We start from the raw sequence: 14,412 nt of genomic DNA, 5'->3' as shown, positions 1-14,412 counted from the left end.
CACCAGGCAGGGCTGGGGCCCAGGCGGCACATTCGCGGCTGGGGCCTCCAGGGCCCTGGGGAAGAGCTGCTCCCTTCATGGGGAGAGGCGGGTCCCAAGGGAGCAGGCAGAGACCCAGCACGCCAGCCTGCGGGTGAAGCTTGCTGGGACCAGTCCTCCAGGGGTAGGGGTTGGTTGTCATGCGTGTCACTTGGGGGTCAGGCTCAAAGCTACAAGCTCATAGTCCTGGACAAGAACCAGCCACCGTCTTAGAGCACTTAACAGTTTATAAAGAGCCGGCACATCCACTTTAACCCTAAACACTGTCAGCGAGGATGAGGATGATAACAGCACTTAAGGCTTAGCGACCACTGACTACACGCCAGGCACCAGGCTAAGCGCTTGTCACGCACTGTGGCATTCCTTCTACTGCCTTACTAGATAGACACTGTTCTCAGTTATAGGATAGGAAACCGAGGCTCAGACTGACACAGCCAAGGGCACACAGCTAGGACGTGGCAGAACTACAATTGCAACTCAGCCAAGCTGGTCTAAGCCCAGAGCACAAGCTCTAAGCGCTCTGCTCTACCGCCCAGCACACCTGCACGTCACAGACGCTCAAGAGGCAGCAGCTATTGCGGCCCAGCTTCACTCTGCACAGGGGGGAGGCGAGGCTCAGAGAGGGTGAGGGACGCCAACCCAGTCCCCGACCTCCAGGTCATCTGCAGGAGGGGGTGGGCTCCCAAAGCCTGCATGTTCTTTGGGGGAGTCTGTCCCCCACGACTCAGGCACTGGGAGAAGCTGCGAGACAGAGGGGAAGGAGGGTGGAGAGCCCACTTACCCACAATCACCCAGCGGCTCTTGACGGCTGACCACAGGACCCAGTGGTGCAGCAGCTCCTGCAGCTGAGCAATGAGCTGACCCCGGCTGCCCCCATCAGGGGCTGGCTGCAGGCGCTTGGGGGTCACAGACACCAGGGACACGTCTCCCAGCTCCAGCGACACTGCCAGGGCAGAGCAGTGCCCCATCAGAGGCCTGGCCCAGACTCGGGTCAAGGTCCGTCCTGGTCTCCGCCCTCTCCAGGGAAGCCCGAATGCTTGATGGGCATCCCCACGGGCCCTCAGGACCAGGCTGTCCTCAAATCACCTTGTCACGGGTTACCTCCCCCCGCAGAGGCCATCGCTGGATCTCTTCAGGGTCAGCAGGGCAGGCCCGTGCCAGCTCTCACCTGGCTCCTCGTCCACACTCAGCAAGGGGATGTCATCGTCCAGGTAGGGCATGGGGCCCTGGGCAGGGCTGCCCCCAGCCCGCTCAGGAGCTGCGAACACATCCCCGGGGAAGTGCAGGGAACTCTTGTGGCCACATTTCTGGTGGCAGCTAGGGAGAAAGGAGAGGGGTGAGCCCCAAGGGTCCTGGGTGTCCAGGGAGGGTGGGGGGAGGCCCTGGCCACCACCTGAACTCAGGTATCACACTGTGCTGATGTCCCACACGGGACTCTCGTCACAGACTTCTAGGAGCCTGCTGCCTGACTTCTTCCCAGTGCCATCTCCCCCTGGGCTGAGTGCCACTCTTCCCTGGGGAGACAAATGGTGACGGCAGCCATTACCCAGGGAGGGGGGACCCCTGACATTCCTGCCTTTGTGCATCCTGCCCCAAGCCCAGAGACCCTCCATCACCTCTCAGTGCTCCCAACCCCAGGCAGCCACCCAGGCCTGATCCATTGGCCCTCCCTGCCCCCTGCACCTTTCCCAACCACGCGGCCCACAAGACCCCAACCCCTCGACCTCCTGCAGCAACTCTGCACCGACCCGCTCAACTCTGCACATGGCTCACCACATCTAAATATTGTTTCTCCACCAAGACGAGAACCCTGAGGACATTTAACTTGGCGGCTAAGAGCAAGAGATCCGGAGGCAGATTATGGGGTTTAAACCCCGGCTCTGCTGCCTAAATGGGTGACCTTGAGAAAGTTGCCCAGCCTCCCTAAGCCCTTGTTTCCTCGTCTGTAAAACGGGCAAAATCAGAGAATCCAGCTCCTAGGATCCTTGGTGGGGAGGTGGCAATAAGATCTTGTACAAAAGCACTCTGCCCACTTCCCGGCACATAGTAGGTGATCACAAAAGGGAACTACCAGACAGGATTCTCTTCCCCTCCCCTTGTACCCCGGAAGTGCCCAGCACAGGACCAGGCATACAGAAGGTACTCAAGAAAGAGCCACAAAGCTTTTGGAAGGGAAGGTGGCATGCTGAGTGGCCCCGAGGGCCTGGCATGGATGTTCACTGAGAGGAGGACATGGCCCCTCCACCCCACCTGCCCAGCGCACCTGGCCTGGCAGGCGCCCTCCAGCGGCGCCAGGTAGAGACTCCAGATGCCCAGGGCGGCAGGCATGGTGAAGAGCACAGCCAGCCAGCAGCAGGACACGATGAGGGACATGAAGAGGCCAAAGTCGTGCACGGCCGGGATCTGGCGATGGAGAGTAGAGGGGGTGTGGGGTCAGGCCTGGAGCTCAGGAAGCCCAGGGACTCTGCCGCCAAAGGCACTCAGGACCCCAGCCCACTCCCAGAAGGAGGCAGGACGAGGAGGCCCAGGCTGCCGGGAGGGCAGGCACTGGCCCAGGAGGACGTCAGAAGGCAGGGGTTGACACAGCAGGGGAGGAAGAGTCCCTCCTCTGGAGCGGAGGCTCTTGTCTACACTGCAGTCCACTGCCCGGAACAGTGCCTGACACAGAGCAAGTGCTGGGTAACTGCCATCACACAAATGACTAGGGGTCAGAGGAAGACACACACCATCAGACCGGGCCACGTGCTACTGAGGGGGAGGGAGGGACTGCTGCCACACAGCAGGAACAGGGAGCTGGGGCCTAGGAGCAATGGGCGTGCTCCAGAAGTGTCCCGGGACCTGCACAGGGACATGGCATGACGTCAGAAGGAAACTAACCAACAAGCAGACGAGCCTCCCCTGTCCGCAAACACTTTCACAATCATTTCATTTCAGTCCCTGAATAATCCACACATGAGGAAAGTGAGGCTCAGAGAGGTTAAACAACCTGCCTAAGGTCACACAGCCAGGAAATGGCGGAGGTGGGATATGAACCCAGCCTCTGGGAAGGTTCTCTGGGAAGGATAATCCCAAAGCCTCTAGTGGTTTCTAAACGGGATACCCAGCCCAGGTTATAAAATCTCTCAAAGATCCGGGTGGGCTCACTGCTTCTCAGGTTCTGCCAGCACCAAGGACCTGGCCCAAACTCAGCTCCTTCTCCTGAGCCCAACTCAGAGGCCTGAAGGAGCCTGAGGCCAGCGCAAGGAGAGTCAGTGTGAGGGATGACGATGCAGTGGGTGGAAAGAGCTCTGGACCAGGGTCAGGAGACTCGGTCAGGCTCACCACTTACCAGCTGTGTGACCTTGGGAAGTCACTTTACCTCTCTGGGCCTCAGTTTCTGTATTAGGAAAAGAGGGACAGCAATCATACCTATGTCACAGGTATGTCACGAGGACTCAATGTGAAAGAGCTTCGGAAACTGCCAAATGCCCTTCAGGGTGGAGGCTGAATTACTATTAGTGAGCATCAATAATAAATACTATTTGTATTAATATAATTTTCCCATTTGTTAAGTTCTGGTAATGGTGATTAGTGAAAAAAAAACAAACTCTGGGGACATGGCAAGTGCCTTGAAGCAAAGGCTATGTAGCTACAAGAGAAGGGCCAGGTGGGAAGAGCAGAGACAGGGGCCAGGTGTGCACGGGAGGAACAGGGAGGCCAGGACGGGGACAGAGGGCGGTCACCTGGGAGAAGACGTTAGCTGCGTAGGCGGCGGCTGTGGTCAGGGAGGTGAAGAAGGTGGCCTTGCCTGCCGTCTGGATGGTGTGGATCATCCGAAGCTGGGGGTCCTCCAGGTGGGTGGCCTGGCGGTAGGTGTTGATGAACACAAAGACATCGTCCACACCTATGGGAGAGAGTCCCAGGCCAGCAGGAGCAGGCTCAGCATCACTCTGCTGTCTCCAGGATCAGACCCAGCCTGGGCCTAGACCAACCCTGAGAGGCCCTCTGGGGGGTCAGGCTCCAGCGGAGTTTGGAAAGACCCATCTGACTCTGGTTCCACTCACCAAGAACCCAAGCCCCACCCTCCATGCTCCCTGGCCCCACCCCATCCCCAGAACTAGGCCCCTTCTTCCAAATCTTAGCCTCCTTCCCATGTTTCCTAGAGTTTTCCCGCCATTTTTAACTTCTACCCAGCATATTTGCCTTTCTTTCCACCCCTTGGGGGCTCTACCCAACATATGCCAAGGATCCGCCCACCACTCAGTCTAGCCCCCACCACACTCCAAGGCTCCAAGGTAGGTCTGAGAGGGACTTCTCGGAGCCTCCATGGAAGTCAGGCTTTGCATCCTGGGAGAAGTCCCCTTTTTGCGGCAGAGTTTCCAAGTGCCCATCACCACGGCAATGGACGCAACTCACCAATGCCCACTATCACGAAGGCGGCCACCCCGTTGAGGATGCCCAAGTACTGGATACCAAAGACCACGTGGTATAGGAAGAGTGCCACCAGGCAGCTGAGGCCGATGCTGGCAATCCCGAAGAAGGACAGGAACACTGAGCAGGGCAAGAGGCACAGGTGATGGAGTGGGGGGACCCAGGGGACACCCCCTGCAGTGTCCCTGACCCCAGCTGGGTCCTGCCTCACACCTGCCGCCGCCCAGCGGGGTGCCCTTCACCACCTGCTCTGTGCTCAGCACATCTCCATGCCCAGAGAAGGGGCCGGCAGGAGCCCAAGCAGCAGAGGGAGCTACCTCTGAGTAAGGAGGTTGTTCATGGGCCCTCATCTTTGCAGAACTTACCTCAAGTGCTAGTAGGGAATTTTTATATATTTAACGTGTCACCCCAGTAGACTAGAGATTCCATGGGGGTAGGAAGTGTGTCTGTGATGTTCATCACTGGTTCCCTGGCACCTTAGTGCATCTGGCACATAGTTGGTGCCCAATTAATATTTGTTACATGGATGAATGAATGTCTTTTCCATTTTTGAAGGTGTTACCAATCTCTCATTCACTTGGGCAATAAAGAGTACCTATGTATATACAGTAAGAAGCAGCAAGGGAACATGGGAAGGTGGCAGTGGAATAGTGAACTGGGGCCCAAAACGGACCTGGGACTGTGAAACATGATACAGAATAATCCATAAGGAGGGTCCAATACTCTAGACTCCCCAAAACAAGGTTATCAGCAAGAAAAAGATGGTCAGAGGGCAAAACGTTAAACTATGTGAGGTCCAGGGAGTGGGGGCAGGCCCAACCTGCCTCTGGACCTCAGTCTACCTGCCTGGAGTTAGAAGGTGATTCCTGAATACCCCTCCCCACCAGCTCTGACACGATGAATTTCAAGGTTATTTCTAGCATTCTTGAGAAGGAAGGCTTTGGCCAGACAGGAGCACACTGGGAGGAGAGAATGGGGCTGGCTCCACACTGGGCCTTCAGAGAAGCCCTACCTGAGCAGGAGGTGAGAATGTAGACCAGGGTGGCAATGCAGCTGCTGCTAATGAAGGCCAGGAGCATGTCGTTGTTGAAGGTTCTGCGCACCTCGTAATCAAAGAGGTCCGTCCCCCCGTACAGAACCTGGACTTTGCTGGGTGGAAGGAGGACATGGAGAGAGGAAAGACACAAGTGGATTAGAGACGGCTGCTAACACTTGGAGAAGGACCAGGAGCTATCCACCTCACAGCGGCTCTTTACCATGGCTGCACATTAAAATCACCTGGGGAGGGGCTGGCCCCGTGGCTTGACGGTTAAGTGCACGCGCTCCGCTGCTGGCGGCCCGTGTTCAGATCCCGGGCGCGCACTGACACACCGCTTCTCCGGCCATATTGAGGCCGTGTCCCACATACAGCAACTAGAAGGCTGTGCAACTATGACATACAACTATCTACTGGGGCTTTGAGGGGAAAAAATAAATAAAAATTAAAAAAAAAATCACCTGGGGCTTCCAAAAATCCCGGCCATGCTCTTCTTTTTTTTTTTTTTTGTGAGGAAGATCAGCCCTGAGCTAACATCTGCGCTAATCCTCCTCTTTTTGCTGAGGCAGACCGGCTCTGAGCTAACATCTATTGCCAATCCTCCTCCTTTTTTGCCCCAAAGCCCCAGTAGATAGTTGTATGTCATAGCTGCACATCCTTCTAGTTGCTGTATGTGGGATGCAGCCTCAGCATGGCTGGAGAAGCGGTGTGTCGGTGCGCGCCCAGGATCCGAACCCGGGCTGCCAGTAGCAGAGCGTGCGCACTTAACCACTAAGCCATGGGCCCAGCCCCTGGCCATACTCTTAAGACAAAATAAATCAGAATTTCTAGGAGTGGAGCTGAATCATCAGTGTTTAAAAATCTCCCAGGTGATTCAAACGTATGGCCAAGGTTGAGACACTGCTCTACACAGATGATAATAAATTACAGTCAAATTCTGTGTTATCTCTCAATTCTCAATTATTCACAGCAAAATTCTAAATTCAAACTTGCTTCCACATAATCAGTTTTACACTGCCATTCAGTGTGCATTTAACACAAGTTATTCTTAATAGCAAAAATATAACCAGGCTGGTCAAGTTGAGTTTTAAAATACACACAGGAGTGACATTTGCTTCTGGCCAAGATGGAGTAACAAGATGAAATCAAGATTTACCCTCTCAGTGAAACTAACAAAAAAATGAGAAAATATATGAAACAAGACTTTGGACATAAGACAACAAAGGATGATGACCCCATAGAGATGAGAAATACAATGGGCCCTATGGTTACCCCGATTTACTGCCTTGAGAGTTTCAAAGCCTCAGCACAGCCTAATATATGGGTTACTGGACTCCCCAAAGGAGGCTGAAAATTTTCCAAACTTGATGAAAACTGTAAACCCATTGATCCAAGAAGCTTGAGCAATGAACTCCAAGCACAAAATTACAAATGAAACTACAACAATGCCCATCATAATCAAATTGCTCAAAACCAGTGACCATGAGAAAATCTTAAAAGCAGCCTGAGGAAAAAGGTGCATTACACACGAAAGAACAAAGATAAGAGTGACAGCAGACCTCTTGTTGGCACAATGCACATGAGAGGACAATGGAGCAACATCCTTTACCTACTGGCAAAATAAGTCAACCCAGAATTCTATACCCAGAAAAAATATATTTCAAAAACAAAGGCAAAATAAAGACTTTTTCAAATATGCAAAATCTGAAAGAATTAATCTCCAGTACACCTGCACTAGAAGAATGTTAAAGGAAGTCCTGCAGGCAGAAGGAAAATGATGATAGATGGAAATATGGATCTACACAAAGGAATAAGAAGCATTGGAAATGGTAAAAACATGAATAAATATGTAAAATGTTCTTGTTACTTATTTAAATATCTTTGAAAGATAACTGGCCCTCTAAACAATAATAATAATAATGTAGTGTGGGATTTGTTACATATATAAAGACAAATAACAACAATAGCATAAAGACCAGGGGGAAAGAAATGGTAGTATACTATTATAAGGATCTTACACTATACATGAAGAGATATAACATCATTTGAAGGTACACTGTGATAATTTAAGGATGTATATCATAAACCCTAAAGCAAACACTAAAATAAATAGAGTTATAGCTAAAAAGCCAACAAAGGAAATAAAATGGAATAATAAAAAATACTCAATTACTCCAAAAGAAGGCAAAAGAGAAGGAAAGGGGAACAAAGACTATATGGGACAAACATAAAAAAATAAGATAGACTTAAATCTAGCCATATTAATAACTGCATTAACTGTAAATCATCTAAACACCCCCAATTAAAAGGCAGAGACAGTCAGATTAGAAAAAATCAAGACCCAGTTGCATACAAGAAATTCACTTTAAATATAGACACAAATAGGTTAAAAGCACAAGGGCAGAAAAAGATATACCATGAAAACATGAATCAAAAGAAAGTTGGAGTGGTTATATTAATAACAAATGCAGTAAATTTCAGAGCAAAGAATTTTACTAGAGATAAAGAAGATAGTTTCAAAATGATACAGGGGTCAATTCCTTAAGAGGATATGATAATCCTAAATGTTTTTGTACCTATAACAGAGCTTTAAAATATATGAAGCAAAAACTAACAGAAATGAAAAAGGAAATAGACAAATCCACAATTAACTCCTTTCTCAACAATTGCTAGAACAATTAGACAGAAAATCAATATGGATAAAGAAGACTTGAGCAATGCAATCAACCAACTTGACTAACTGACATTTATAAAATACCCACCCAATAACAGTAGAGTATACATTCTTTTCAAATGCACAGGGAACATTTAGCAAGACAGACCATATTCTGGACCAAAAACAAGACTCAATAAATTTAAAAGGACCTAAGTCATATAAAATATGTTCTCTGACCACAAGAGAATTAAATTAAAAATCAGCCACAAAACAATATCTGGAAATCTCCCAAATATTTGGAAATTAAATAATATACTTTTAAATAACACATGGGTCAAGAAGAGATAAACAGCGAAAATAGAAAGTATTTTGAATTGAATGAAAATGAAAACACACACATAAAAACTTGTGGGATGTGCTATGACAATACGCAAAGGGAATTTTATAGCAATAAATGCCTATATTAGAAAAGAAGAAAGCTTTCAAATCAATGACCTCAGCTTCTACTTCAAAGAAGCAGAACGAGAGAAAAGCACATGTAAAGTAAGCAGAAGAAAGGAAATAATAAAGATCAGAGCAGAAATCAATGAAACAGAAAACAGAAAAACAATAGAGAAAAATCAATGAAACCAAAAGCTGGTTCTTTGAGAAGATCAACAAAATTGATAAACCTTTAGCCAGACTGATCATGGAAAAGAGAAGACACACATGAAAGAGGTGATATCACTACAGTTTCTACAAATATTAAAAAGATAGTAAGGGAATATTATGAATCACTTTATACCAACAAATTTGACAATGGGCAAAATTTCATGGAAGACTCAAACTACCGAAGCTCATGCAAGAAGAAATAGATAACTTTAACAGCCCTATATAATATATATATTTTAAAATTGAATTTATCACTCAAACCTTCCCATGAAGAAAACTCAAGACCCAGATAGTTTCATTGGTGAATTCTAGCAAACGTTTAAGGAAGAAATAATACCAGTTCTATACAAACTCTCCAGAAAATTGAGGAGATGAGAATACTTCCCAACTCATTCTATAATATCAGAATTACCCTGATATCAAAATCAGACAAATACATTACAAGAAAACTACAGCCCAATATCTATCTTGAACATATTGTGCCCATAAACACAGAACACAAACAGAATCTAACACTATATTAAAAGGATGCTATATCATGACCAAGGGAGCAGTTTACCCCAGGAATACAGAGTTGGTTTAACACTAAAAACTCTCAAACAATGTAATTCACCATGTGAAACTAAAAAAGAAAAACTGCATGACTTTTCTCTAGATGCAGAAAAAAAATTTGCAAAATCAAATATTCATTGCTAATTTTTAAAAAACTATCAGCAAATTAGGAATAAAAGGGAATTTCCTTAATCTGATAAAGGACATCTACAAAAAACCCTACATATTTTGGTTAGGAATAAGACAAGGATGTTCACTCTCATCATTTTTTCTATTGTGAAATTTTTGTTGTACATTATTGTTTCACTCTCATCATTTTTATTCAACATTGTACTGGAGGTTCTAGCCAGTGCAATCAGGCAAGAAAAAGAAATAAAAGACTTCAGGATTTGCAAAGGAAGAAGTAAAACTGTCTTCATTAGCAGAAGACATGATTAACTAGGTAGAAAATCCAATGGAATCTAACAAAAAACTTCTAGAACTAATAAGGGAGTTTAGCAAGGTTACAGGATACAAAATCAATTATATTTCTATATACTAGCAACTAACAATTGGAAATTGAAATTTAAAAAATAATATTATTTACAGTTGCATAAAAATATGAAATAGGGATACATCTGACAAAAGATGTCAGATATACCATGTTCATGGGTCAGAAGACTCAATATTGCTAAGATGTCAGTTATCCTCAAATTGATCTATGGATTCCACACAATCATAATGAAGATCCCAGCAGACTTTTTTTTTAAGAAACAGACAAGCAAATTCTAAAATTCATATGGAAATCCAAAGGACTTAGAATAACTAAAACAACTTTGAAAAAGAACAAAGTTGGGGCTGGCCCTGTGGCTTAGCGGTTAAGTGCGCGCGTTCCACTACTGGAGGCCCAGGTTGGGATCCCGGGCGTGCACCGATGCACTGCTTCTCCAGCCATGCTGAGGCGGCGTCCCACATACAATAACTAGAAGGATGTGCAACTATGACATACAACTATCTACTGGGGCTTTGGGGAGAAAAAGAAAAAAAAAAATAAAAAGAACAAAGTTGGAGGACTAACACTTGGACAAGACATGGTATAAAGTGACCCTAATCAAGACAGTGTAGTACTAGTGTGCAAATAAAGAAACAGATTGATGGAACAGAACAGAGAGTCCAGAAATAGACCCACACACACGGACAATAGATTTTTGTCCTATGTGCAAAGGAAATTCAGTGGAGAAAGAATAATCTTTTCAATAAATGATGCTGGAATAGACATCAAAAACCTGAATAGAGAGTTCACCAAAGAAGATAAATGGATGTCAAATAAGCACATAAAAAGATGCTCAACATCACTAGTAATTAGGAAAATGCAAATTAAAATCACAATGAGATACCACTACATATCTATTAGAATGTCTAAGATTTTTAAAACTGACCATACCAAGTATTAGAGAGGATGTGGAAGAATTGCAATTCTCATACACTGCTGGTGGGAACATATAATGGTACAACCAATTCAGAAAACAGTCTGGCAGTTTCTTCAAAAGTTAAATACACATCTAACATATGATCTAGTCATTTCACTCCTAGGTATTTATCTAAAACAAATGAAAGTAAATATCCACACAAAGGCTTGTACATCAATGTTCATGGCAGCTTTATCTGTAATAGTCAATCCTGGAAACAGCCCAAATATCCATCAACAGATAAGTGGATGAACAAAATGTGGCATTTCCATACACTGGAATACTACTCAGCATTTAAAAAGAATAAACTATCAATACATGGATATAACTCAAAATAACTAGCCTGAGTGAAAGAGGTCAATCAAAAGAGTCCTACTATGTGATGCCATGGATATAAAACTAGAAAATGAAAACCAATATATAGTGATAGAAAACAGAAAGTGGTGCCTGGGGTCGGGGTGGGAAGGCAAGGAGAGACGGGATGGAGCGATTATCAGGGGACATGAGGAAACTTCTGGGGGTGATGGATATGTTCACTGTCTTGATTGTGGTGAAGGTTTTATGATGTATACACGTGTAAAATCTAATCAAACTGTAAACTTGTTTAAGTATATACAGTTGGTTGTATGTCAATTATACCTCAATAAAGTTGTTTAAAAAACCAAACAGGACATTTAAAAACCAAGTAGAAAAGATCCTTGGATGATCTACTTTGTTGAATTAAATGGGTTAATTGACCTTTCATTAGAGCAGAAAACTGAAAGTTCAAGCAATTGTTTATTCATTCATTCATTCATTCATTCATTCATTTGTATAGCATATACAGAGTGCCTTCTAGATTCCAGGTCCTGTCTTAGTTGCTGGCTATAAAAGGCCACAGGCCCAAATTTTTATTCCCAGGTATAAAGGAATAGCTTGTGGAAGACCAGTATTCCTGCCTAGAACTACTAACAAGTCAGATAAAATTCACAAATTATCTGTTCGATGACAGTAGAGAGTTCCTGAAGCAATGAGAACCAGAGGGCTAAGACTCCAGAAAGGGAAGAACCTAGGAAAGGTAAGGTGCCCTTCTATAGCTGTTTTTACCCTGCAGGCATTTGCTGATTCTGCACACAGGCAGAAGCCTGAAAATCTAGGCTGGGAGTCAGATAAACTAGCAAAGCCTCAGGTAGAAACTTGCAGACCAGTAGAGCATATGGCCAGTTTTCCCCTCAGCACTTTTGCTGAATACTGGGGCTGTGTGGGGCATGAGGCTAAAAATCTAAGCAGAAAGCCTCTGAAAAAGCAGAGTGAATTTTTTTTAGCTGTTTTGAGAGACAAAGATTAGAGTTTGGAACCTGTCAGGGAAACGGGTTCTTCAGAAGACACCAGACTCTCAGTTGAAAATCCTAGAGAACCAAGAGCAAACTAGAAGCAGGCTGAGACTTTTCAGGCCTACAAACCAGCCTCGACTCAGTGTAACCACTGACTGTTTAAGGTGATCAGCCACAAGTCTTATCTGCCTAGTAGAGGGAAGGATAAACTTTCTATGGAGGAAATAACATCATCTGAACCTCTATGTTTTTTATACACAATGTTCATCACTCAATAAAAATTACCAGGCATACTCACAGGCAGAACCACATGACCAAAAACCAAATGAAAGAACAGACTACAGAGACAATGCACAGGTTATCCCTATATTGAAAGTTAGCTGTAAGGACTTTAAAATAATTATAATTAGCATGTTCAAGAAAAGAGAGGATAATATGGGCAAAATAAATGAAATGATGAAGAATTTCACCAGGATTTAGATCAATAACAAAGAATCAAATGGAAATTCTCAACAGAAAAACATAACATTAACATTAAAAATCTCAGTAGACATTAAATGGCAGATTAGATACAACAGAAGACAGGTTCAGTGAACTGGCATATCTAAACCAAAACATAGAAAGAAAAAGTAGAAAAGAGCACTGAGAACACATGGGACTCAGTGAAAAGATCTAACATTTGTATAATTAGAATCCTAAAAGGAAAAGGGACAGAGAATGAGGTGGAAACAATATTTGAAGAGATAATAGCCAGGAATTTCCTAAAACTGTTGAAAGTTATTAACCCATGGACTCAAGAAGTTCTCTGCACCCCAAGCAGAACAAACGCAAAGAAAACCACACCGACATACATCATAGTAAGATTGGCAAAACCAAAGACAAAAAGAAATCTTAAAAGCGGCCAGAGGAAAAAAGACATTCAGTCAAAGGGACAACAGAAAGATTTACAGCTGACTTTTCCACAGAAATGATGGAAGTCAGAACACAATGGATTGACATCTTTAAAGTATTAAAAGAAAATAACTGGGGCCGGCCCCGTGGCTTAGCGGTTAAGTGCACGCACTCCGCTACTGGCGGCCCGGGTTCAGATCCCAGGCGCGCACTGACGCACCACTTCTCCGGCCATGCTGAGGCCGCGTCCCACATACAGCAACTAGAAGGATGTGCAACTATGCCATACAACTATCTACTGGGGCTTTGGGGGTAAAAAAAAAAAAAGGAGGAGGATTGGCAATAGATGTTAGCTCAGAGCCGGTCTTCCTCAGCGAAAAGAGGAGGATTAGCATGGATGTTAGTTCAGGGCTGATCGTCCTCACAAAAAATAAATAAATAAAATAAAAAAATAAAATAAAATAGCTGTCAATTTATAATTCTGTACCAGCAGAAATATTCTTGAAAAATGAAAGTAAAATAAGGATGTTTTCTAGGCAAACAAAACAGAATTTATCACCAGCAAATCTGCACTAAAAAAAATACTAAAGAGAGTTCTTCAGATGCAAGGAAAATGATCCCAGAGGGAAACATGAAATTGTAGAAAGTAATGAAAAGCAACAGAAAAGATAAACATGTGAGTAAATATAAATGGACAGGGACCCAGTAAAATAATGTCATGTCTTATGGGATTTAAAATGTATAGAATTACAATGCATGCAACAAAAATGCAAAAGGCTGAAGGGGTATAAATGCAATGAACATGTCCTAAGATTCTAGTATTATCAGGGAAGTAGTAACAGTGATAATTTGTATTACTCTGTAATAAGTCAAGGTGCATGTTGCCGTCTCTTGGGTAACCAATAATAGAGTAATAAAAAAGATTTTCTTAATCCAAAAGAAGGTACTAAGTCAAGTCTACTTGTCACCACTCCTATGAAGCTCTGGAAGGATGGGAAGGGTAGAGAGACTTTTTTATCCAGGGCAGGGGTTTTGCCTCAGCAGGTGAATGTATTAGGCAAAGGTAATCGTTGGTATCGAAACCCTGAAGATCCTTCTACTGCCAACCCCTTCCAGCTTCCGAGCACAGCCAAGTACCTTTCTCTGAGGCAACTCCATCCATCTATGCATCCATTCATCCATCCATCCATTCCCCAGACAAATCCCTACTAAGGGGTTCCTGGCATGTGCTAGAGGCTAGGCCAGCAGAAATGAACCAGAAACAATCCTAGTCCTCAACAAACTCACACACACTCTTTTCGGACATAATTAAACTGGATCTTTCTCAAACTTTAATGTGCAAACAAAGCACTTGAAATCCTGTAGGTCTGGGAAAGGCCTTGAGAGTCTGCATTTCTAACAAGGCCCTAGGACTGC

The 14,412-nt window shown here is 44.9% G+C and overlaps 1 protein-coding gene across 2 annotated transcripts in view; it reads right to left on the bottom strand.

Annotated features, from left to right (window-relative positions):
* Positions 1–14,412, bottom strand: part of DISP3 (dispatched RND transporter family member 3) — a 51,609-nt gene that overhangs the window by 14,518 nt on the left and 22,679 nt on the right. For both annotated transcript variants that reach the window (XM_058552888.1, XM_058552887.1), the window contains exons 4-9: positions 5,462–5,598; positions 4,435–4,569; positions 3,762–3,922; positions 2,303–2,442; positions 1,208–1,356; positions 821–982 (exon numbers count right to left, since the gene is read on the bottom strand). In XM_058552888.1, coding sequence (XP_058408871.1) covers positions 821–982; positions 1,208–1,356; positions 2,303–2,442; positions 3,762–3,922; positions 4,435–4,569; positions 5,462–5,598 — 884 coding nt within the window. The remainder of the gene's footprint in view (positions 1–820; positions 983–1,207; positions 1,357–2,302; positions 2,443–3,761; positions 3,923–4,434; positions 4,570–5,461; positions 5,599–14,412) is intronic.

Source organism: Diceros bicornis, chromosome 13, assembly GCF_020826845.1.
Source record: "Diceros bicornis minor isolate mBicDic1 chromosome 13, mDicBic1.mat.cur, whole genome shotgun sequence".
In the NCBI taxonomy this organism is placed as follows: domain Eukaryota; kingdom Metazoa; phylum Chordata; class Mammalia; order Perissodactyla; family Rhinocerotidae; genus Diceros; species Diceros bicornis.
The sequence above is the reverse complement of the archived record's forward strand: the minus strand, read 5'-3'. Positions and strand labels throughout refer to the sequence as shown.